Source organism: Oncorhynchus gorbuscha, linkage group LG06 (genome assembly GCF_021184085.1).
Source record: "Oncorhynchus gorbuscha isolate QuinsamMale2020 ecotype Even-year linkage group LG06, OgorEven_v1.0, whole genome shotgun sequence".
NCBI lineage: Eukaryota > Metazoa > Chordata > Actinopteri > Salmoniformes > Salmonidae > Oncorhynchus > Oncorhynchus gorbuscha.
Window position 1 is genome coordinate 76,798,586 of NC_060178.1, and position 25,757 is coordinate 76,824,342.

The 25,757-nt window shown below is 42.0% G+C and overlaps 3 protein-coding genes across 13 annotated transcripts in view; 2 read left to right on the forward strand and 1 right to left on the reverse strand.

Annotated features, from left to right (window-relative positions):
* The window catches only part of LOC124038346 (1-phosphatidylinositol 4,5-bisphosphate phosphodiesterase epsilon-1-like), a 47,639-nt gene extending 39,823 nt beyond the window's left edge, over nucleotides 1-7,816 (reverse strand). For 4 of the 5 annotated variants that reach the window (XR_006839347.1, XR_006839345.1, XM_046354118.1 and 1 more), the window contains exons 1-2: nucleotides 7,678-7,764; nucleotides 5,663-7,078 (exon numbers count right to left, since the gene is read on the reverse strand). Coding sequence is in view for 2 of the 5 variants with exons in the window: in XM_046354118.1 (XP_046210074.1) it covers nucleotides 5,663-6,847 (1,185 nt within the window). In the remaining 3 variants the exon portion in view is untranslated. Of the gene's footprint in view, nucleotides 1-5,662; nucleotides 7,079-7,677 lie in introns of all 5 variants that reach the window. The other variant, XR_006839346.1, reaches the window with a different exon arrangement.
* Nucleotides 7,817-12,332: 4,516 nt separating this feature from the next.
* Nucleotides 12,333-22,681, forward strand: LOC124038350 (ribosomal protein 63, mitochondrial-like). Of its 7 annotated transcripts, none has more exons than XM_046354121.1 (3): nucleotides 12,342-12,454; nucleotides 18,004-18,212; nucleotides 20,031-22,681. In XM_046354121.1, the coding sequence occupies exon 3, from the start codon at nucleotides 20,062-20,064 to the stop codon at nucleotides 20,371-20,373; it is 312 nt and encodes a 103-aa protein (XP_046210077.1). In that variant the 5' UTR covers nucleotides 12,342-12,454; nucleotides 18,004-18,212; nucleotides 20,031-20,061; the 3' UTR covers nucleotides 20,374-22,681. The 7 variants fall into 7 exon arrangements, 6 of the variants coding, with proteins under 6 accessions (XP_046210077.1, XP_046210081.1, XP_046210082.1 ...); XM_046354125.1 differs by having other exon boundaries at nucleotides 18,004-18,151; XM_046354122.1 differs by lacking the exon at nucleotides 12,342-12,454 and adding an exon at nucleotides 16,309-16,367.
* LOC124038351 (potassium voltage-gated channel subfamily H member 1-like) overlaps nucleotides 21,027-25,757 on the forward strand; it is a 99,058-nt gene continuing 94,327 nt past the window's right edge. Inside the window, exons 1-2 of the mRNA XM_046354128.1 lie at nucleotides 21,027-21,099; nucleotides 24,754-24,877. Coding sequence (XP_046210084.1) covers nucleotides 21,027-21,099; nucleotides 24,754-24,877 — 197 coding nt within the window. The remainder of the gene's footprint in view (nucleotides 21,100-24,753; nucleotides 24,878-25,757) is intronic.

Sequence of the window (25,757 nt, forward strand, 5' to 3'; positions counted from 1 at the left end):
ACCTTGCAATTGGGCAGACGGTATCAGAGCATTAGGTCTGATACCAACAGGCTCAGAGAATGTTTCTATTTACAAGCCATCAGACTGCTGAACACTTGAACTGGACTGACCACCTGCTCTGACTCTCTGCACACATGCACTCACTCACGCACAGCACACAGCCATACAGATCTATATTCATACACACACACACACACACACCTTCCCCAAAACACATGTCAATATTGGACTATAAATTGTGCCTTCCTGTATTATACTTATGCAAAAAATTGTATTCTATTCTACTGAGCCATTAACTTTGTTCAGATTCTTAACTTGTATTATTTCTTATTGTTTCTGCATTGTCGATAAGGAACCTGCAAGTGAGCATTTCATTGGACAGTGTATACCATGTGTATCCTGTACATACAACTAAAACTGAAACTTCAGCCATCCATAGAGCCTTCGATAGCCTATAATACTGCAGCTCTTGTCACAAGGATGCATGTACTGTATGTTTTCTAATGAAACCCTGTGAAATGATAGTTGAGAAGAACATGTATGGAACCCTTGCAACACTGTCATGAGCAACTGTCATAAGCAACACTATGCCTATGTCTGGTAGGGTTTTACAGTTGATCAGTATCAAGGTTCTCGGATTACGTTCCAGCCGTCTGAAGACCGACAAATTGCACCCACATTTACCATCAGAAAGACAATCATACTCTAATTTGAGCGATCCCCACTGATATGAATAGCTAAGATTATAGTATGCATGGTTTGGTAGAAATGTTAGTAAAGTACTAGTGCTTTCTTTGAATTAACCATCTGAAAGAAAAAATATATTCTGACTTACATTAGAAGATCATGCCTAATGTGATACAGCATCCAAAATTGGTGAAAGTCAGTAAATCCACAATAGTCGTGTCATGTCTGTATGTTCCAGTTTGTAGTGGAAGAGAGAGGAAGAGAGGAGGCAGATATGTTTGAGACAGACGAGGGAGAGCATGTCTGAAACCTGAGAGAGAGAGAGAGAGAGAGAGAGAGAGAGAGAGAGAGAGAGAGAGAGAGAAGAGAGTGTGTGTGTGTTTTTGGGACAGCTCCCCTTATATGGTTAGGGAGACTGGACATTAGTAAGAGGTATTAGGAAAATAACATTACCTTTATATATAAAACACACATCACCATCTCTCATCTCCTACTGTAAACCACTACAGTGACTACATAGCCAGTATTAGCCACTGTGATGTAATTTACCAATAACTACTGTGGGTTCATTCAATAGCTCTCTCTCTCTCTCTCTCTCTCTCTCTCTCTCTCTCTCTCTCTCTCTCTCTCTCTCTCTCTCATTATGGCAAAATGGTTAGATATGAAGCATAGACTAATTACACTTCTCAGTTTTGCATTAAAAACAGCCAGGTCTTTTCAATACAATGTTTTTTTTCTCGCAATGATTTGGTGTCAGAACTCCCTGATGACAGGAGTTGATACAAGATGCCTGTCACACCCTGACCATAGAGAGCCCTTGTTTCTCTATGGTGTAGTAGGTCAGGGCGTGACTAGGGGATATTCTAGTTTAACATTTCTATGTTGTGTTCTAGTTTATATTTTCTATGTTGGTGTTTTGTATGATTCCCAATTAGGGGCAGCTGGTAATTGTTGTTTCTAATTGGGGATCAAGTAGCTATTTTTCCCACCTGTGTGTTATTGTTATTGTTTTGTGTTTGTGCACCACGTAGTCACGTTTAGTTGTTTGTTTATTTGATATATTTTGTTTTGTTTATGTTTCTCTTTGAATTAAATATGTGGAACTCAACCTCCGCTGCGCCTTGGTCGCGTTCTTACGACAGCCGTGACAATGCCGTGGGCTTCAACTAAACTATACAGGGAGAAAATTATCACAGCTCATCAGATCTGGGAAGAAAATAGTTCTTCCCTTTTTTTGTTTGAAAATACAAACTTTTCAAATACTCAAGGTAGTCAAATATAGTTTATATGGAGTTTCAACTAAAAGGCAATTATTTTCTTTGATATTCAAATAAAGGTCTCAGAAAATGTTGAATACCTCTCAGAAAACCAAATAATATTTGAAGGTATTTGAATACATGCAAGTTGTTTGAAAACAAAAATGTATTTGATGGCTGCCAAATATTTGAAGAACCAAAAACTACAACACTTAGTTTGATTAGTTTAAACATATGATCATAAGCACATGGTTTGGAGGGCTCTTAGATATTAATCTTAATATAGCCTATTTTCTAGAATGAAATACATAAGGGACATGGAATCCCCTCAACATTATAGTAGACCACTTCTGTAGCATCAAAATGACTAACAAGTATATTTTCACAATGAGTGAGACATGAGGTAATACAGTAACACTTAGTGAGACATGAGGTAATACAGTAACACTTAGTGAGACATGAGGTAATACAGTAACACTTAGTGAGACATGAGGTAATACAGTAACACTTAGTGAGACATGAGGTAATACAGTAACACTTAGTGAGACATGAGGTAATACAGTAACACTTAGTGAGACATGAGGTAATACAGTAACACTTAGTGAGACATGAGGTAATACAGTAACACTTAACATCAAGTTTTGATAGCAGCATTGTTGTTTTATAGGACTTTGGAAATTGCTTTATAATTGCATAAATAATGAATTATAACATAAGTGGAATAAAGCACAGTCCCGTCCTCTTGTGTACAGTAGTTACAAAAACTCTCAGCTCATTTGTATGCAATAAAATGCAATTACCAAAGTATTATGTAACAACGTGCTAATAAAATGTTGCTCCAAAAGTAATTACAGTTTTATTACACAGGCACAAGAACAGTTTAATGTTAAGTGATACTGAGAATGCTAACAGTAACATGTCCCTCCCACATTCTGAAATGGCATTTTTGTCCCCCCCAGTTTTATCATTGGAATGTGATACAAAACGAGGCCACGGTGTACTTTAGGACCATGCAGACGCTTCCGAGAAATATGGTAGACTGGTTGGAGTGTTTATCCAACAGGATTAAAAAAGAATATATATATAGAAATAAAAAGATTATGTCCTCCCCACTTCTAAAATGCCCTGGTTACAACTATAGATATCCCAGGTTTGCAGCTCATATACATATGCTTACATCTTTCATATCATACTGTAAATACATTTGATCCCAATGTATTTCAAAACCAAGACAGCAATGTTTTTTTGCCACACAGCCATCCTACGAAAGGCTGCAGTTTGGGTGATGGGTGAAAATCTCTTTACTATATAAACAAAGCCTTATTTTAACACATTGGTCGGCAGTGAGTGCACTCAAGACACACAGAGGACATGCACACATGCACACACAATTACCAATCACAATTGTTTATTCAATTGCCTAGCTGTTATTTTCAATGGTAATGTTTTCTTTCACAGAATTTCCCCTAATAATTATCTGAATTGTCCTTAACCCTGACCCACAGTTAAAAGTAGTATGTAACAAGTGTTGTGTTTTCTATGAGTTCAGCCAACCCTAAAATGACATATTTTAACTTTGATCACCTGATTACTGACATAGATTCTGGCATTATTTTGTACAGAAACAACTTAACCAGATCTAAAGTCTTATTTTCTGCTGAGACCATGGCGGTTCAGTACTAATCAGTGGAGGCTGGTGGGAGGAGCTATAGGAAGGCAGGGTCATTGTAATGGCTGGAATGGAACCATACCAAACACATCAAACATATGGAAACCACACGCTTGACTCCGTTCCATTGATTCCATTCCAGCCATTATAATGAGCCAATCCTCCTATAGCTCCTCCCACCAGCCTCCTCTGGTACAAATACCTCTTGTACAACAAGAGTTGGAGTTAATTCAATTTCCATGGCTGCCAGTTAAATCAAAATGCAAAAGGCACTCACACATCTGAGCTTCTTTGTTGCAGGTTCACAGGTAATAAAAATGAAGAAACCATTGAAATCAGCCATATAATTTATTTTCAAAGAAGTGCAATTCATTTACTGGAATTAGATTGAAATGTTAATTTCCCAAATTCAAGGAATAAAGTATTTAACGCAGACTGTTATTTATCGCTAAGTTGAATCAGAAGTGTTATTGCTAAGTTGAATCAGAAGTGTTATTGCTAAGTTGAATCAGAAGTGTTATTGCTAAGTTGAATCAGAAGTGTTATTGCTAAATTGAATCAGAAGTGTTATTGCTAAGTTGAATCAGAAGTGTTATTGCTAAGTTGAATCAGAAGTGTTATTGCTAAGTTGAATCAGAAGTGTTATTGCTAAGTTGAATCAGAAGTGTTATTGCTAAGTTGAATCAGAAGTGTTATTGCTAAGTTGAATCAGAAGTGTTATTGCTTTGACTGGAGCAAACAGCAGTGTTTTCCAGATTGGCCACTTCTCTGTTCCAAGGATTCAATATGGACCAATATGTAGTTTACCACTAGGTGGAAGTCTAATCCACGGTATTGTTTCCTGTCAGGGTCGAGTCTATTGCCACTGCAGAATTAGTACTGAATGAGGTCTGCAGTTAGTTTCTATCCCAGATTGACACTTTAAACCACCATAACCCCTCTGAGTTTATGCCACTCATCCCCCTCTTTATGAATGTACTCATAAACTATTTATTGTGTGGGACCACTGTATGCACATCCTGTTTGTATTAACTTTACATACACACAAAATTATTGTGGGGGAAAACAAAATATAACCCAAAGGCTTATTTCCATTATGGTAAAATATATTTATTCTAAGTCAACACAAACATCACCATCACCAGTTTTCTCTAATCATCCTAATCTCAGAGGTTCTTCTTTCCATACAGGTTATGAATATCTTGACCTGCTCTGGGTCTATCAGCCAAACCATTAGCAAATTATGGACCAGTAAGTAAGTAGGCTAAGTATGTAAGTTATTCCTTTCATTTCCCCTGAAGCTTGTTGTTTTTGACTCGGCAACACCTTAAAAACAAACTCTGGACTGTGTGTGCTTTGTTTTCCACTGACTTTATTTGTTTCTCATGGTTGAGACTGTAACCATCTGCCAAGTGATTGTGATGTAATGGTGTAGCCTAACTTTTCCATTGGGTGTGTACCCACTGGAGCAGAGAAGCAATCCCAGACCCTCTTTCTACATCTCAAATGGCACCCTATTCCCTATATAGTGCACTACCTTTCACCATAAGGCTTTGTTGAAAAGTAATGCACTTTAGGGAATAAGGTGCTATTTGAGACACACCTTCTATAATACAGGCCTCTAGTGTTCTACTTAACTTTTAACCACCCCTCCCCTCTGCTCTCCTACCCGGCTACCCCAACCCCCATTTCCCCTGCAGCTCCGGGAGATTTGTCTCACACTGCACTGTGTGTAGTAACTATTACATACTGTAGCAGGGGATTTCACACACATTTTTCCTTTTTGTGCCCCGCCGTGTGTGTGTGTGTGTGTGTGTGTGTGTGTGTGTGTGTGTGTGTGTGTGTGTGTGTGTGTGTGTGTGTGTGTGTGTGTGTGTGTGTGTGTGTGTGTGTGTGTGTGTGTGTGTGTGTGTGTGTGTGTGTGTGTGTGTGTGTGTGTGTGTGTGCGTGCGAGTGAGTGAGTCCAGTCTAGGGCTTTTACATTTTAAACTAAAAGTAACACAGTTTTGCTCAATGGAACCATGAAAGCTAACTGTGTGTATGTTCTTACCTGAAAAAACATGTCTCCTTTTTTTCCAAGGTGAGGTTTGCATGCTTGCAGATGTAGACTGTGAGAGGTTGAACTGTATCCACTCAAGCGACTGTATTCACTAGGCCCAGAGAAACGGTCCCTTCTACAGACAGCTTCCCACGCTTCCTCACTGATCCTCCACGAGGGTAATGTCCTGATGATTGCCCTAGTCCCTGTACACACAGACTTCTTCACCCTCTGGTTATCCCTCAAGAACCTACGGACCAGGACCGTCGAACGCTCCCTCTTATTATATACAAAGCTATCCTCAGTCTCGCAGTAAAATCCTAACCCATTGTCTGAGGCCATCTTCAAAGCTGTGGGGCTTTTGGGAGGGCTGGTGGGAAGGAGTGCCAGTGTAGAGCACCTTTGCGTTTTGGCCTTGCCCCCTGGGCTGATGTGCCCATCTCTGAGTCCATGGGCACAGCTGGTGTCAGCGACTGTTGATGACGTCATCTCCTCTACGAGACAGAAGGCGAAGCTGCCCGTAGCGACTCTTGCGGGGGGACATGGGACAGAGGATGCTGAGCCTGACACTTTGACCCCTACAGCCTCCTTGCCTCTATCACCTAAGGAGGTACCAGAGTAGAGCAAGCTCTGAAACCAGTTCTTGCCCTCACCTGGTAGTGTCCTTGCATTGCACAGAGGAGACAACTCCTGCGACTCCAACTCCTTGACACTCCTACGTACATCTGTACCATGATGTACTACAGTACCCACAATGCTCTGTGTAACATATCCTGTTTTATCCGCTGTGTACGTCTGAGGTGCGATCCCTGCTCTCTGGACTGGAGTGTTACTGTCAGAGTCATTGCAGACGTCTGTGATCGGTTTACTTTGGCTGCAGCACAGTACACAAGGCCCAAGGCCCTTTCTGCGGCTTGCGCCACAGCAGCAGCCTGAAGGTTTACTGGTAGGCCGCACAGTCACACACACTCTTTGTCTCGATCCAGAATCCAGAGACTCCACTGAACGGCAGTCATTGCTGGAGTGTTTATCCGGTTGGAATGGCGGAGGTGGTGCATCTGTGTCATTAGAGTGTAGTTGTACTTTAACTCTCCGCTGGGTCCCATGTGGGCTCCTGGGCCTTACAATCCCATGATCTATCTTATCGGCACCCGCCTCTGTCCCGTCTGTGTTGCTGGTACAGAATTCCTCCAACATAATGCCGGCCCGCCTGCCTTTCTGTGTCTTCCTCCTTGTTGGTATTCAGAGACGTCAGAGCGAGAGGTGGGTGCAGGTGGAGTCCACAACAACTGCGAACACCAGGAGAGTCAACACTGTCCGGGAGATGCGTCCCTCTGTGCACACTCAGAGATTGACCTTGCTGCCGCGCCGGCCAGGTAGACACATCCCTCGTCAATCTGCAGGGGACAGCAGGAGAACCCAAGTTAGCTGAAAAATAGAGCACACAAAAACTGTTTTGTGCTGAAGACTATCCCAAGCCAACAAATTAGATAGTGTCCTAATGATATCTATTGAACTCGGAATACAAACAAAATCACAACAAGATAATTATTATTAGCTGTAGTTAGAGGTTTGAAGTTGCAGTGCCAAGTTGTCTGTCACTGGATACTGGACAATGCACCATAACCTGTGAAATGGAAGTGACTATGGTGTGATGATTGAAGGCAGATGAACCATACAATCAGTCTTCCCCTCACTTTCCCTGCCTAAGGCCGAACACTTTCCCTGCTTATGGCCAAACAATGTGAGAAAACATTAAGACCGGATTATGAGGTAACTGTAACAGAGCTCTGTGCAGTGACCTACATGCATTAAAGCTCCTAAAGTGGTGAATGAAAAATAGTTAAGAAAGTATTGTACCCCATTCTCTTCTGCTACAGTATAACAATGAAAAAACCTTGCATTATCAATGGTCTACTCTTCGACATATCACATGAAAACCTTATTAGAAGAATCGAAGGTCAAACGACTGAAACTTCTCAACCTTTTCAGCCTGTGATCTTGTTGAATGGTTAGGTTTTCCTTACCTTTGTGTAAAAGGTTGGTGTTTGTCTCTCCAGAATCAGTTGCAGCGGACCAGATGTGTCCCTGTTCCGTCTCTATCCACAGTAGGCTATAAGAAAAGAGGGGGATTGGGAGGAGAGGAAAAGAGTGATCAGGGGAGAGGGAGAGAGGAAAAGAGAGGGATCTGGGAAGAGGGGAAAAGGGGGGAGCCACAGAAATAGGGATCTCACCGGGCAGGGCTCCCTTTACAGAACTTGGCAGGACAACGAGCTGAAGCTTTTTCAGTTTTTCCCCTTTTTTTACTCACAGCTCACTGGATTATTTTGCAATCACACTGGACAGAACCTAATGCTAATACTTTCACAGCTTTTAAAGTGGCAGTCACTTAAATAGCCTTGCTTTTTTACGGCCATCTATTCAATCAGAAATTTGTACCATCACCCTCACGTCAATATGAGTTTACAATCAATCATATGAGTTGCCCATTCAGACATTAATATTAATATTAATGTTAATGAATAGATATTTCAAGTTTTAATGTCACGTGCACAAGTACAGTGAAATGCCTGTCTTGCTAGCGCCAAACCCAACAATTCAGTAATCAATAAAGCATTACACAGTAGAACAAAATCAAAACAATAAATAAATACATTTGAAGAACACGAGAAAGTAAGTAAGCTATATACAGGGTCAGTTCCATATTGAAGGGGTAAGGTGACTAGGCATCAGAATATATGATACACAGAGTAGCAGCAGCGTAAATTATAATTGCGTGTGTGGTGTGTGTGTGTGTGTAGAGTCAGTATTAATGTGTGTGTGTGTGTGTGTGTGTGTGTGTGTGTGTGTGTGTGTGTGTGTGTGTGTGTGTGTGTGTGTGTGTGTGTGTGTGTGTGTGTGTGTGTGTGTGTGTGTGTGTGTGTGTGTGTGTGTGTGTGTGTAGAGTCAGTATTAATGTGTGTGCATGTTATGTGTGTGTTGGAGTGTTCTTACCTGCTTATGCATTCTCATTTCAACACCAAACCCAGCACTGGTGTGCATGGCCAAAGAGCTCTATTTTCATGTCATCCAACAAATGTAAATGCCTGGAGTTTGCTAAACGGCATTCGAACTTGGATTGGAACTGGTGCTATGGTCAGATGACATGAAAATAGAGCTCTTTGGCCATGCACACCAGTGGTGGGTTTGGTGTTGAAATGAGAGTGCATGAGTAGAAAAGAACCGCATAACTACTGTAAAATATGGTGGTGGATCGTTGATGTTATGGCGCTATTTTGCATCCATTGGTCCTGGAGCCCTTGTCAAGATCAATGGCATCACTAACTTTACCCAGTGCCATGATATTTTAGTCAAAAACCTGGTTGCTTCTGTCAGGAGGCTAAAACCTGGCCACAAATAGATCTTTAGCACACATCAAAATCCAGAAAGAAAGGTTCATTGGCCACAAGATCAATATTTTGCAATGGCCATATCAGTCTCCAGACTTGAAACCAATTGAAAACCTGTAGTTGGAATTGAAGAGGGCCGTCCATAAGCACACATGAAGGATATCAAGGATCTGCAAGAATTCTGTAAGGAGGAATGGTCTAATATCCCTCTCAATGTGTTCTCCAACTCAAATCTCTTTCTCTGGGCAAAGTTATTAGTATAAAATAAATATAACCTCCCAATTTTTTGGACTACAATATAGCTCAGTATTTTAATGATTTATTTTAAACTGTAATTTTTGCCCATAATTTCAGACCTCACTGTAGTTATTACATATCTGGCGTAAAAAACTGCAGCAGCTTTTAAAATCCATTAAATAAAAGTACCTACACTATGTATACTAAAGTATGTGGACACCCTTCAAATTAGTGGATTCAGCTATTTCAGCCACACCCATAGCTGACAGGTGTATAAAATTGAGCACACAACCATGCAATCTCCATAGACAAACTTTGTCAGTAGAATGGCCTTACTGAAGTGCTCAGTGACATTCAATGTGTCACCATCAAGTCAGTGAAGTACTGTGAAGTGGAAACGTCTAGAAGCAACAACAGCTCAGCCACGAAGTAGTAGGTCACACAAGCTCACAGAGAACGAGACCGCTGAGTGCTGAAGCGTGTAGAGTGTAAAAAGTGTCTGTCCTTGGTTGCAACACTCACTACTGAGTTCCAAACTCCCTCTGGAAGCAACGTCAGCACACAAACTGTTCATTGGGAGCTTCAATAAATGGGTTTTCATGGCCGAGCAGCCGCACACAAGCCTAATATCACCATACATAATGCCAAGCGTCAGCTCGCCGCCATTGGACTCTAGAACCGTGGAAACGCATTTTCTGGAGAGATGAATCACACTTTCTCATCTGGCCGTCCAACGGATGAATCTGGGTTTGGCGGATGCCAGGAGAATGCTACCTGCTCCAATGCACAATGCCAACTGTAAAGTTTGGTGGAGGAGGAATAATGGTCTGGGGCTGTTTGTCATGGTTCAGGCTAGGCTCCTTAGTTCCAGTGAAGGGAAATCTTAACACTACTGCATACACTTACATTCTAGATGATTCTGTGCTTTAGACTTTCCTGTTTCAGCATGACAATGCACAAAGCGATGTCCATACAGAAATGATTTGTTGAGATCGGTGTGTAAGAACTTGACTAGCCTGCACAGATACATGTCCTAAACCCCAGCAAACACCATTGGGATGAATTGGAAGACTGCGAGCCAGGCCTAATCGCTCAACATCAGTGCCCGACCTCATTAATGCTCTTGTGGCTGAATGGAAGCAAGTCCCCGCAGAAATGTTCCAACATCTATTGGAAAGCCTTCTGAGAAGAGTGAAGCAGCTAAGGGGGGACCAACTCCTTGGTAATGCTCATGATGTTGGAATGAGATGTTCGACGAGTAGGTGTCCACATTCTTTTGGTCATGTAATGTATTTCATTGTGAAGCACATGACTTATCTCTGTATGAAATTCATTGGTATAAATGTCTTAACTTATCAAACCAAAAAAAGCATGAAACCAGAGAGGTTTGAAACCTTTTCCGTCACTTTGATGAAACAACTGGATTACTGTTTTCATGCAGCAAACTCTGTATAATAGTGTCTCCAGCTGAGATAGAATAGTCATTACATATCAAATGGTTGATTCCTCTTGCTTACTGTAGAATTCGGAGAAGAAGGAAATGTCTTGACGTTCTATGGACCTTCAGTTATCCGATTGAGAATTATTAGTTGCAGGCAGGGAGAGGCCGCGCCGACGCAATGGTTGCTCCACGTCACACATTTCGGGGCTCAGCCTGCATCGAGCTTTGCTCCCCGCTCAAATGAGTGATCAGTGTAGAGGTGGATACGTGTAGAGGTGAATGAGAAAGAATGTTCCTGGTGTTTGTGACGCCCGCCATTTGGTGATATGCAGACCCGGGGGTAAATGGTGAGACGGAGGATACCCGGAATGTCTTGTTGAGCTTTGATATGGAGGTCAGGCTAGGGTACAGTCTATTAGCTATTTGGTGAGGGTGTTTGTTCTGAAACCGCTACAGTGCTTTAGGTGCCAAGGATTCGGACATGTGGCAGCAGTATGTATAAGGGAGATCCCATGATGTGGAAAGTGTGCAGGAGGGCCTAGTCAGAGGGAGTGTGCAGTTTGGTTTGAGAAAGCACTGTGTGTAAACTGTGGGGGCACCCATGCAGCTGGGTATCTGAAGTGTCCTGTACGAGAGAGACAAGTTGGGAAGGTTTCATATGCTGAGGGAGTAAGGAGAGTAGAGGATAGCCCAAGGGTGAGGGATTCGACTGGGAGCCCCCCAGTGAGTAGGCCCGAAGAGAGAGATCCAGAGAGGGTGAGGTTTAGTAGTATATAGGTGCAGGGTTAGTATATAGGTGCAGGGTTAGTATATAGGTGCAGGGTTAGATGATTGTGTAATACAAATTTGACACGTTCCCCCTTTTTTGTGACCAAAATGTGCAATCTGGTCTCTGACCGGCGAAAGGCAGCAATACGCAACACAGCGTCTAGTATGCTGTAAATTCACACGAAGAAGAAGATGAAGAAGAAGGAAATAAATGTCTTGAAGGTTACAAGGCGAGGCATCTTGAGAGCATCCCTGTGAGGAGGACAAGGCCAATACAGAGTGATATAAATAACATGCGCTTCAGTAGGGTTGGTTTCTTAGCGTTCATATCCATGGTAATCAACTGTACTGCAGAAATGGAACGTGTCACACAAAATAGAGGTTGTGGTGGCCGCTGCAGAGAAGTACTTGGCTGTACGAGATTTTACTACAGAAGAGTTACGAGGTGTGTGGAACAACATTGTCCCATCCTACAAGGATGTCTGCTTGGTGTAGGATCAGATAAGGCCAAGTAGCAGAATAGTGTATGTAGGGTTAGTTGGTAGGGTATTTTTCTTCTCTTTCCCCCCTTGTTTTCACTTCCCTTTTTAATTTATTCACACTCCAGAATAGTAGGTGGAAACCAGGGGAGGCAGCTGAGTGGAGGACGGTTCATAATAATGTCTGGAACGGAGCAAATGGAATGGCATCAAACACATGGAACCATGTGTTTGGTGTATTTGATACCATTCCACCAATTCCGCTCCAGCCATTACCACGAACCTGCCCTCCACAATTAAGGTGCCACCAACCTCCTGCGGTTGAAACACAGGGCTGTATAAAAGCAATAGCTAAATGAATATGGAGGCTGTTCTACATCCTGAGGGGTTTGTGCTGATTGTACGGATATTGTGACAGCCGGTTAAATGGCGGAGGAGGAATAGAGGGAAAAGAGAGGCAGAGGAGGTCTAAGAGAGAGGGAGAAAGAGGGTGAGCTTGAGATGGTTTGTTAAAGAAGAATGGTAGAAAGTGTAAGCAGAGTGAGCTGAGGACAGGAGGAGAAAGGGAAGTGAATGAGGGCTTAGTGTCTGAGGTGGTAGGTGTGGTGAAGTTCTCGGAGCCCGAGGCTTGCACCGAGGGTCAGGATAAAGATGAGTCTTTGACAGTAGGTGTAAAGTATTTGGAAGAAGTGGACCCTTGACTTTTGGCTGATCCATTTCTGGTTTCAGGGTGGGTGAAAACAGAGTTGGGTGCTGTGGAATCGGTGTGGGTAAGCAGAAGTGGCCTTGTGATAATTGTTTGTGTTTCTGCTGGTCAGAGGGAGCAGGCACTCTGCGTTAAATGAATGGGGGGCAAGAGATTTGAATAGTTTTGCTCTCAACAAAAGGTCACCATTGAAAGGAGTGATTACTGGGGTAGCGGTAAATGTGAAAGTTGACCAACCGTTTGTGATGCTCGTCGTTTAGTGCGACGCAAACAGGGTCAAGATTTGTGCAGAATACATTACGTTTGTAGTGGCTTCCTTTCCTCTTTACCATAGCCACTGCCCAAGCCTGAAGCGGGGTTGTTTAGTACGCAACGGGTCCACACTCAAGGTTTCCAAACGGCCAAACATTCAATGAGATACAGGGATATGGTGCAAAATGTTTATTCTTCTTATATCTAACAAAGAAATGATTATCCAATGAACATAAAGCATAGATTACCTGATATGTAAAATACATAATATGACCTGTCATGTATGTATGTCTGTATGGTCAAAAAACTATACCAATCCCGCATCTAGCAAGGACTCCCTCTCCCGAAGGCCCAACTTCCTGCCTTTATCCTAGGGGGGGGGGCAAAAACTGAATTACACTAACAAATGAATATATCTCAATCAGGTAAATATAAATCATAAAGGTACGTACCTAATATTTCATCATGTACAGTAATATTTAATATATTTACACAATTATACATGGAGCTCGGTATGTTGTCTTTTATACAAATATGTCCAAATTGGCTCTAACATACCGGCCCCTAATTGTTGACTGCACTGAATGCACAACAATTACTTAATATTCAAACGTAGAGCCAATACACAAAACGTTCTATACCAGAGCACTATTACAATTCATAGCTATATACAAGGTGCCATATAGGAAAATAGTCCATAGATCTCTGAGTTGAAGTGTAAAGGTGTTCAACTTCCAAAAATGTCAAGAGTTTGACGTCCAAAAATGTATGACTATGACATCAAAGAATGTAACAGTACGACATCAACGAATCAGAGGTGCACGTGATTCTAAGATGGAGCACTGTGCGTGTGTGTCACTCCGTCATCTCAAGGAGCAGACAGAGTTTATTGATAGGTCTCTGTAAAATATTGGTCTTAGTCTTAACCATGATGCTCCGGACAAGACTTTTGGCCCCTGGCAACGCCTCCACCACACGCCCCATTAGCCAAGAGTTCCTTGGGGCGGTGTCATCGATGATGACCACAAGGTCACCAGGACTGAAGTTTCTCCTAGTTCCACTTCTTCCTCTCCTGCGTAAGTGGAAGATACTCCCTGATCCATCTCTTCCAGAAGAGGTCAGTGATATATTGTACTTGCTTCCATCTCCATCGTGAGTATAGATCGCTTCTCTGGAATAGTCCTGGTGGCAGGACTGGCTTAGCTTTCAGATGAAGCAGGTGGTTCTGAGTCAGGGGTTCTAGATCATTAGTTACAGTTGTGATTGGTCTGTGGTTCATTATCGCCTCAACACAGCTCTTAAGGATCTTCCTTAAGCAGAAGACACAGCTCTTAAGGATATTCCTTGCTAAGGAGTTGGCACAGGGTATCCAATATCGCTGGCGAAGTCTAGAAAGCATGTGACCTCTCCCAGAGTGGCCAACCTGCTCATGGATGTGGAGTAAGATCTGTCTGGAGATGTAGGAGTCTTTGGGAAGGATCATAGGATTCTTTAGTTCCGTAGGCATAGCATATTTGCTTAACCTTCCTCCCACTCTCAGAATGTCATTGTCAACAATTGGATCAAGCTTACAGGTTGAGCCACTTCTCTTGGCACATTGTTTTCCCTTCACAACTAGTGCAATTTCTTGTTTAAAGTGCTGTCGTTGCTCAAATCGAATGATGACCTTTTCTGCTTCATCTAGGTCCTCCACAGACAGACTTTCTTTTCCAAACGTCAGTTTGAACTTGTCAATTTGTTCCTTCAGTGAGTTTGTCAGACTCTGATCTGATCTTGGATCAGTGTGTGAGACAATTTTCCTTTTCTGGCTTAACTGTAGAAGAAGTCTCTTCGGTTTCAGCATCCAGGCAACTGCTTTCTTCAAGCTGTTCCATGTTGAATAATACTCAGTCAGTTTGCTGGTTGGACTCTTTTCTTCCACACTTGTACTGTTTACGATTACGATTCTTTTCTCACCTCTGGATCATCCGGAGGGATGGAGTCAAGCTCCTGTGGGACTTTCGGCCATTGAGTTTCTGTTTTCTCCAGGAATTCTGGTCCTTTGCGCCATCTCTTTGAGTTCAGGAAAGTTTCAACATGTAATCTTCTTGAGGCATCATCGGCTGGGTTGTGCTTGGTGTTCAAATACCTCCACTGTTTTGCTTTTGATAGGTCACGGATCATAGCAACCCTATTAGCCTACAAAGGTATAGAATCTCTTGGTATCATTGCGGATGTATTTTAGCACAGACTGGCAGTCTGTCCAGAAAGTTGACTCCTCAAGTTCAATCTGGAGCTCCAACCTTAACATCCTATCCACTCGCACTGCCAATGTTGCTGCAGCAAGTTCCAGTCTGGGGATTGTCATCTGCTTGAGTGGAGTCACCCTTGATTTCCCCAGTATGAATGCAATGTGGACCTTTTCCATACCGTTTGTGAACCTAAGGTAGCTTTCCGTGCCATAACCTTGTTCACTTGCATCACCGAAGTGATGCAGCTGTGCGGTCTTGACTTGACCAAAGTTCTCAGGCATCATACACCTGTCTATCTGGAATCTGGAGAGCTGGTCCAGCTCTGAGAGCCATCTCTTCCATGAAATAGTGTTCTTCATGGATGACTTCGTCCCAGCCACACTTTCGCTTGCAGAGCACTTGAAGAATTTGCTTTGCCTTTAATACGAATGGGGCGAGGAAACCTAATGGATCATAAATAGAGCTGACAGTTTAGAGAATACCTCTTCTTGTAAGGGGTATGTTTTTGACAGTGACTCAGAAGGTAAACACATCACTTTCAATGTTCCATCGGATTCCAAGTGCTCTTTCAACAGACAGCTTTTCTCTGTCCAGGTCCAGTGATTTTATCTGCTTGGCTTTGTGTTCATCAGGGATAGAAGCTTTTATACAAATATGTCCAAATCGGCTCTAACAACATTGTAATAGGTGTCAAGCTTTTGGGCATGTAGCAGCAGTGTGTAGGAGGGAGGTTTCTAGGAGGGAGGTCTCTAGGTGTGAGAAGTGTGCAGAAGGGCACGAGACAAAGGAATGTGTAGTATTGGGGAAAGTAGTGATATTTGTTAATTGTAGGGGTGCCCATGTGGCTGCAGATCAGAAATATCCAGTGCGAGAGAGGCACATTGAGGTATCCAGGCTTGGAGTAGTGAAGAAGTTGTCATATGCTAGTGTAACGGATGTGAAACGGCTAGCTTAGTTAGCGGTAGAATAGTGCGTGCTAAATAGCGTTTCAATCGGTGACATCACTTGCTCTGAGATCTTGAATGATCTGCAAGGGCCGTGGCTTTTGTGGAGCGATGGGTAACGATGCTTCGTGGGTGACTGTTGTTGATGTGTGCAGAGGGTCCCTGGTTCGTGCCCGGGTATGTGCGAGGAGACGGTCTAAAGTTATACTGTTACATTGATGCTGTTGACCCGGATCACTGGTTGCTGCGGAAAAGGAGGTCAAAAGGCGGGTGAGTGTAACGGCTAGCTTAGTTAGCGGTGGAATAGTGTGCGCTAAATAGCGTTTCAATCGGTGAAGTCACTTGCTCTGAGACCTTGAAGTAGTGGTTCCCCTTGCTCTGCAAGGGCCGGGGCTTTTGTGGAGCGATGGGTAACGATGCTTCGTGGGTGACTGTTGTTGATGTGTGCAGAGGGTCCCTGGTCCGCGCCCGGGTATGGGCGAGGGGACGGTTTAAAGTTATACTGTTACACTGTGGCAGTGAAGAAAATGGAGGAAGATGGGTCAAGGGGGAGGGATCCTGAGAGGAGTGGTGTGAGTAGTAGATTTGTACCAATATAGAGGGATAGGCCAACAAATGATATACAAGTACCAGTCAAAAGTTTGGACAAACGTACTCATTCAAGGGCTTTTCTTTATTTTTACTATTGTCTACATTATAGAATGCTAATGATGACATCAAACTATGAAATAACATTCATGGAATCATGTAGTAACCAAAAAAGTGTTAAACAAATCTAAATATCTTTTACACTTAAAATTTTTCAAAGTAGCCACCCTTTGCCTTGATGACAGCTTTGCACACTCTTGACCTTCTCTCAACCAGCTTCACCTGGAATGCTTTTCAACAGTATTAAGAGTTCACACAGTCTCTTCTGAACAGTTGATGTTGAGATGTGTCTGTTTCTTAAACTCTATTTGGGCTGCAATTTCTGAGGCTGGTAAATAATGAACTTATCCTCTGCAGCAAAGGTACCTCTGGGTCTTCCTTTCCTGTGGCGGTCCTCATGAGAGCCAGTTTCATCATAGTGCTCGATAGATTTTGTGACTGCACTTGAAGAAACTTTCAAAGTTCTTGAACTGTTCCATATTGACTGACCTTCATGTCTTAATGATGGACTGTCATTTCTCTTTGCTTATTGGAGCTGTTCTTGCCATAATATGGACTTGTCACAACACAACTGATTGTCTCAAATGCATTAAGAAGGAAAGAAATTCCACACATTAACTTTTAACAAGGCACACCTGTAATGTTAACTGAAATGCATTCCAGGTGACTACCTCATGAAGCTGCTGGTCATCTATGAATGTTTGAACGTCTTGAAGAAAAATCTGGCCTTAAATGGCCATGCACTCTTATAATATCCACCCGGCACAGCCAGAAGAGGACTGGCCACCTCTCAGAGCCTGGTTCCTCTCTAGGTTTCTTTCTAGGTTCCTGCCTTTCTAGGGAGTTTTTCTTAGCCACCATGCTCCTACATCTGCATTGCTTCCTGATTTAGGCTGGGTTTCTGTCTAGCACTTTATGACATCTGCTGATGTAAAAAGAGTTTTATAAATAGATGTCATTGATTGATTGGTTGGTTGGTTGAGAGAATGTCAAGAGTGTGCAAAATTGTCATCAAGGCAAAAGGTGGCTGCTTTTAAGAATCTCAAATATACAATATATTTGTTTAACACTTCTGTGGTTACTACATGATTCCATATGTGTTATTTCATAGTTTTAATGTCTTCACTATTATTCTACAAGGTAGAAAATAGTCATCATTAAGAAAACCCCTTGAATGAGTAGGGAGTTATACTTCAGTCTAGTAGGTAACGGTAATGCAACATTTATTGGATGCCAACCGCCATTAAACCTCATCAAGGAAGAAGATAGGAACCGTGACATGCCTCACACTCCAGTACTCTAGGTGGCGGTGTACGCTCCTTTCAGTTGGTTGCGATCCGCCGATACAAATTTAAATAAGAAGATGTCTCTGAGCCTGGCTGGGGTCACATGCAAGAATTAGCATGGTACGTGAAGACAACGTCAATAAAGCTGAATTTTTACAACAAGTTAACTCGTAACTAACAGGTAATTCGAATGAAATAGAGCGAGGACCAATTTACTAGTCAATTCATGCATAAAGCGTTTGTAACGTTAGCTAGCTATCAAATAGCTAGTAGTATATACTATAGCAGTAGCAAATATTTAAACTATGTGCTAGTAGCAGTGGCTCTAGCTATTACTAACATGCATCCACCATGCCCACTTTGATAAACAGGTGGTTAACGTTACACACGTTTGTAGTTTCAATGATTTAATAGGCTTACATTATTGGTGTTGCTCATGTTATATTCCCGCCCTGATGACTTGGATTAGTCTGAAAATGGAATAGGCAATATGTCCATAAAATGTGGTATTTTCCAGAATTTTTGTTCATGCTCCAACTTCTGTGCATGATCCTCTAACGTTAGATGAAATGTCTTTTGACAATTTGTATTTTTATTAGTTATATAGCTAGCTAGCTATATTTCATCATCTTTGAATTCCATTAATATACCCATATCTCTCAACAATAATGTTAGAGTAACTTTGCTTTAACGCAATGATGAAATGACCTCCATTGTTATGTTTTACCACTAACACCAAAGATTGTCTATTATATTGACAAAATAGTTGATTGGACAATGGAATTGGCAGAAGATACATGACGTTAAGCATGTTTATGCTGAGCTGCACTGGGGTCCGGAACACAATCATGGTTACATTAATACAGGTGGATCCGGCTCGAGAAATGTGTCGGAAATTGTACCTCAATGCAGGGATGAGATATGCCACTCGAACTACTCAATTGTACCTTTATCCACTTCATTGAGACAATTGAAGTACTGCTACTTTTTCCAGAAAAAGTCCCTTTTCGACCTTATGCTAGGTAGCAGTAGGCCTACAGCCATTCTGAAATGGCAGTGTCAGCCAATCAGCTAATTTGTTGTTCCAAGCAATGTGCCATTCCATAATGGCTGCTGTGGCAGTTTTCTGTGAAAACTAGCAGTATTTCAATCTTCTCTATGGAGCAATGTGGATAAATCCCTGCGTTGAGGTACGTTTTCTGACCCATATCTCGCGCCACCTCCACGGTGTCTTAATGTAACGATGGTTGCGGTGCGACCCCAGTGCAAGTCAGTGTAAACAAGCATAATGGTAGGGTCGGTGTCTTCTGGCAAACAATGGAAATACAGGTCTTCAAATATGGAAGGCAGGCGAGACTAGGTGAGATTAGATGTAATCATTCTAGCCAATAAGAGGGCAGATCAGCGTATGAACAGCGGGCCATAAAGATAGAGGACTCTTCTTTGTATCTGTACTATTAAACTGTCTGTGACAGTATGGGCAGCATCATTGAGGCTATCTCTGTTTTTAAAGTAGTACATTTTCTTCTTCATTGTCTGATCGCTACCAACTCATAGGAATCTCCCCACCTGTTGACTACTTTTAAAATGGTGGCAGCCCTCACTGTCCCTTTTAAAACAGGTTATAACCATGATGAGTCCTCTATCTCTCCGACTCCGATATAAAGTCACAAAACATTTTTTTTTTTGCCGAAATGCCACGTGTGTCCACTTATATCAGTGCATTCATAACTACCTAACCATTATGAAACATATATTAGATCAAATAAGCTTCACATAGCACATTAGCAACAACATTTTTTTGTTGACCAAATTCGACACTCATTATCCTCCAAACAAAAAGTCTTCACTTCGTGGCCTTATTTTTTGTGGACAGATTTTTTTGGGTGCAGTAAAAACCTATTGCTTTGCCTCTTGCTCTCTGATAACACCAATGTTCCTGTTCGTGGGAGCCAATACCCTAATGTTTTTTCTGTCATGATGTAACCTATAAATCCAGGACTTGCTGAGAAGAACCCACATCCTTCACCATGTTCCTCACCATGACCCTGCTGAGGAAAGGCATCTCTGGCAAGCAGTGGATCGGGAAGTACCGCCGGCCGCGTGCCATCACCTGGCAGATGAAACGCAACATGCTGGTGCACCTGGAGCGCGAGGCGGAGAACGAGTACTGGATCTCCCGACCGTACATGACCACAGAGCAGGAGAGAGGACACGCCGCTGAGCGCCGAGCACAGAACTGGCTCAAAATTAAGGAGACCAAGTTTCAAAAGTTTCCAGAACATAAGTATGTTGCAGATCATCTAAGTCACCTCAACACGACCAAGACATGGTCAAGTTAATGAGGAGGAAGTATTGACTTTGTGTGGGGAGATGGAGATGGGGCTGCCATTTGACTCCTGTGTGTCTTAATGTATGTAATGTATATGAACTATGGAGCGTTGGTAATTATATCTTTATAAAGCAAGCTCATATTTGAAAACAACCAGTGATTTGCTTTATACAACATGACAAACGGTATTGTGCATACATTAGTGAGTCATAGACTCTTAACCCCTCTGGGACCCTTGCCTCTCAACCACATGTCCGCCCTCCTGAAGCGTCTCATTACCGAGTTGTCCCACCGCAAAACTATACCGTATATCACCGGCAGATGGCGTTAGAAGTTTGAATGAGTAACCACCAGTTTTGGGGTACCACCAGTCAAGCGCGCTCTAGCAAGCGCAGAGGAGAGTTCCCCAGATGCGAGTCGCGACTAGCTGTATAAGCGCTTCATTCGGCTTCGCACACGCTTTCTCGTGTGCAGGGGTGCGCAGCCATCGACTGCGATAAGTCTTTGTAGCAGTAGCAGCTAGACGATCCCTTTACCTAAAGCTCACTTTCTCAGTACAGATAAAAGGGACCATGAAGACAGCCATCTGGACTTGTCGTTTTGCGGGTAGTATCCAGCCCCACCGATCGCTCCCACACACGGACGACTGAATGACGAGCGAGGATGGCCGGAGGAAGGAGAGGACTTGTAGCCCCTCAAAACACTTTTTTAGAAAATATTGTCAGACGATCTAACGGTAAGGATCTTGCTCACATGAGATGCGCTAATGCCTATGATAATTCACTTGAGGATGGAGTAGCCCACCAAAAAACATGTTGGGGTGTTAAAATCATCGATGAAGCCTACCCCTTGGCATGTTAAAACGCATAATGTCGAGGGTCGAGAAACTGGGAGATCTTTCTCAATTAACATCGTCTGAACTTAAGAATAATCATAAAACAATTTCCATCTCCTACGAATTATTTGTAGCCTATTTTCAAACGTCAATGTTTAATAAAGTTTGTATGGTAGTCTGAACTTATTAATTGAACAACATGGATAGGTTACCACTAGGCTATTTGTCTGGCACATCTCTGGTTTACAGTCAGGCTTTGGGCACATCCCATTCACAGAAAGTCGCATGCCATTGTATCTCATGTGCACATGGAATCAGCAGTGACGCACAATTTGGGAAATTATGCAGTTTAAAAATAGCCTCGCTGTTTCTCGCTAGTCGCCCCATAATGAAGTAAAGATAAAATACCCCGAATACATTTTATTTCATAGACTTCATAAATTAGAATAATGGAGTACTACATTGCATTTAAAAGTTGTTTGCCCTGTCGGTTCATTGTGATTTTGCAAAGTTACACAAAACTACTTTTAGTTAAAAAGCTCAAATAACGTGTGTAAGGCAATATGTCCAGGTGAAATGTTGGTTGTGAAATAGTATTAAAAAATAACTCAAATAAAAACCGTTTGTATGAAATACATTTGTCACTGTCACTTTAACCATTTTTCTTTTTAACTTTTCAGTATGGACATTTCACATAGACAGACAGGTATAAACAAACCATGTTTTGGAGTGCTGCTCATGTTTTTCCCCCTAATCTCACTCTCTAACTTTTTGCACTATGTTTGTTGTTCTGTACCAATTGCTGTTAATTTACAAAGTAAAATAATTCAAGTCTATGACATCAGTCTAAAATCCTGGCCTGGGGGTGGATGCCTATACCCCCCCCCACCTGTTCTCTTTTCATTTAACATTAACTTCTATTCATTTGGGTTCACAGACACTACCCAGCTAAAGTTTAGGAAAATATTCTGCATTAGCTGGGTAGTAACTGTTTGTTACTGGTAATTCAATCCCTAGGACACTTGTTCTTCATTGGGACATAGATGAATGATGCTTAGCTACCCATCAGTGATGGCATCCTACTGTTGTTTTGAAAACCATTGTAAAATAACAAATGTTGGCATGGAACGTTCTACTTCATAGTACTGTGTTTGTGTCAGTAATGTTACTAGTTGTCTTCATTTAGCTTGGTGAATGTAGTTTGGTAGGATAGTGTGTGTAGTTTGTATTTTTTTTATTGTTGGGTAGTTTTTGTGTTTTGTTCCCATTCCATGTTGATGACAAGTGACATTTTGACACCACAGATGGAACATACTTTATTATTTAGTACTCTACTGCTGCTGCAGCACGCATGTCTTTCATAATGCCAGGTTGACTTTATGTACTGGCAGATTCAATCATGCTTTTCTTCTAACAACAATGTGAACAACATATTGTGTGTGCAATAGTGGGAGCTGGAACCAACCACTGCGAAATAGTAGGAGGAAACCATTTATAAAAAATAAATCAAATCTATATTCTGTGTGTGAGAGACGGTCATTCCCCTAATCTCATAGCCAACAGGCCAGAAGCCTCCAGAGAGTTAGAGACCAGGAGACAGAACTGAAGCATGTAGCATGTCTTTTAAATATTTTATGGTATGAAATATTTATGTCTGTGTAACTCTTGAGGCTCCACATAAACAGCTACAATATTCTTCTCCTATTCCCACTTTCCCTGGATTCTAAGTGTGTGTGAGAGAGAGATCGTGTGCATATGCACACGCCTGTGTGTGTGTGTGTGTTACTTCAGAGGATTGGAGTGAAGCTAAGAGTTTCCTGTGAACAGAGATCATTGGCAGTGCAGTGAGGCGTCAGGTAGCCTAGCAGTTAAGAGCATTGAGTCTGTAACCAAAAGGTCGCTGGCTCTATACCCCGAGCCGACTAGGTGAAACATCTGTCTTGTCCTATGAGCAAGGTGCTTAACCCTAATTGCACCAATAAGTCACTTTGGATCAGCGGATCTGCTGAATGACCTAAAAATGCAGTTTATTCATAGTTATTACACCCAACTCCTATAGAGACAGGGATGTAACTACTGCACAGTGGTGTGAATGTGTGGCTTGGACTTTGATGTTTTTCTTTCTTTGTGTGCTGAAGTCAGCGATAGTTTAAATCAGGATTTTGTCCCTAAGATTTGGGAGTTTTCTATAATCCTTTGTCATAAATATCCTTGGAATTGCCACTGTATCTTCTCTTCCATAAACAATTGGTGGAACACAGCAATTAAACCACATATCTGTGGAGTATAGCCATTCCTCTGTGAATTTAAGTTGACTCATTAGTTATTTAATACATTATGGTTGAACCTATAGGTGCTTTCCTCGCTCTGTAGCTGCCTGACTATGTCAATCATTTGTGAACGGATCAAAAAACCAATTTGATCCTCGTCACATTGAGTCATGTATTGTTGTATTTTGACAGAGCTGGCTTTCCTCTCTTCCCAAAAGCAATAATTCATACAAATGTGATATAATACATGTGCTATGTAGCTGCATAGAAACACTATCGTCAGCATAGCAGCGCACTGTAGTAAGCTTCAGTGAGTCTGTGGCTGGTGACAGACAGACGTTTCTATGCCGTTCTGTATACGAACGAATAGCTGTAGTCCTATATCTGAAGGGGTATTACATTACACATGGGAAAGAAACAACAAATCATTCTATTTTATAATCAGCTGGTAGTATTTGTCAACCTTTTCATGTGTACGTTTAGTTTCTTACAGAGGGTTAAAGTAATGTTCACTGTGAGAAATCATCAATTGTACATGTATACAAAGAACATGTGAAGTGAGATTTTGACAGTGCTAAAAATGGTATCACTTTAAATACTCAGCAGGATAGCTATCTATTTCAAACCAAATCAACACGGTTTGATTTAAACCCCTGCGTGGATTATCTCTACTTTTTCATAGGTACAATGAGTGGTTTTGAAATAGATGTTATTGTCGCCAGTGTTGGGAGTGACACATCTCTTTTAACACAAGCTTCACATTTTTGTGCTGTCAAAATAAAGCCAGAGGTGTCATGCAATGCTTACGTAGGCATTATGTCCAGCTTACTTAGGCATTATGACTTATGTATACCCCTTCAAGCCTAACAGAAACTAACCCTTCCCACATGCAGTGCTTACTTACTCAGCATTAATGGTAAGGATGGTCTGAGACTGAGTACAGTGCCCGTATGTGAAGGATTATTCTGCTGCCCTGTTTTCACACTGTACTGCAGTGGCTTCCATCGTGCGATATGACTGTGCTGACGCCTGTCGATGTCGACCCAGGGTTGGTGTCAACACCATTTCACTTCAGTTTTTTATTTAATTAATGTATTTGGATTTTCTTTCCAAATTGTTTATTTGAATTTGAGTTCAATTGCTAATCATAAGTGTACTGAAATGCAATTTATCCCAATCCCGCTCCACTGTTATCCCCATCCAGCGTAATGTGTTGTAGATAACTGTGACCAATCACCAACGAGTGAGCCTTACCTCCTTCTCTGTTCCCCCTCATCTTTGACAGATACCAATTTTGTCCTTGGGAATGCTCAGATCGTGGACTGGCCCATCGTCTACAGCAACGATGGCTTCTGCAAGCTGTCGGGGTACCACAGGGCGGAAGTCATGCAGAAGAGCAGCACATGCAGGTAGAAGAGCAGCACACTGCCTTCCATCTCTTTTTATCTAATTTATTGAACAGCAACAATGAACACTGGGGTGTTGTTGTGGTTCTTGGTTGTCTTCTTCAGCTCATTTTACTCCATATTTCCTGTTAGCATACTTATTTTCAGATACTGTAGATGAAATCACCAGATTCCTTTTTTCATCCCACCAGCATTATAAAATGACATTGAAAAGAAAAATTGAGGAAAACAAAAGAATCACCTTTCCCTGCCAAACCAAAGGCCATACTTTACAGCTAATGCCACTGTTTTTATCCCAGCCAGCAAGCAAGAAGAAATAAACCCCTATTAAGAATCAAACAGACTGAAATCACTCTTCAGACTCTCCAAAAGTGACTTTGTTCAATGTTGGCGAGCTCTGCATGCTCAGCTGGATTACTTGTTGTTGTGTGAAACATTGTGGGTGTTTTCGAGCCCTTTTTCCTCATTTGATCATCGCTGGGAGGCAGTTATTGTTTTCCTTTTCACATTTAAGGTACCATACTCCCTTCTTTAAGTTCAAACTGAAGTTCTGAGAACATTAAGAACATCTTGCATACAAAAACAACTGATAACTTGCCACCAATACCCTTTTCACACTATTGACCCAAGCTGGACCAAAGCAAGGTGTACTGGGCTGGCCTGGTTACAGAGTTTCTAAGTAGTTGCTGGAACTGCGTTGGAAAGGACAACGTAAAAATAAATCATCTGAGTCAGCACAGTGTGGTTTGGGTCGGCCCTATAGTGTGAATCAGACACAACAATTCTGGAACCTTATGGTAACCACTTGTTGTTTACTGTTCCAGCTCGGAACCTCAGTCTGAATCTGCTAAATCTGTCCATGCTGGCACGTGATGTGTCGACA

Excerpts from the sequence above, each read along its gene's own strand:
- LOC124038350 (XM_046354121.1), top strand. The coding sequence starts at position 20,062 with ATGTTCCTCACCATGACCCTGCTGAGGAAAGGCATCTCTGGCAAGCAG.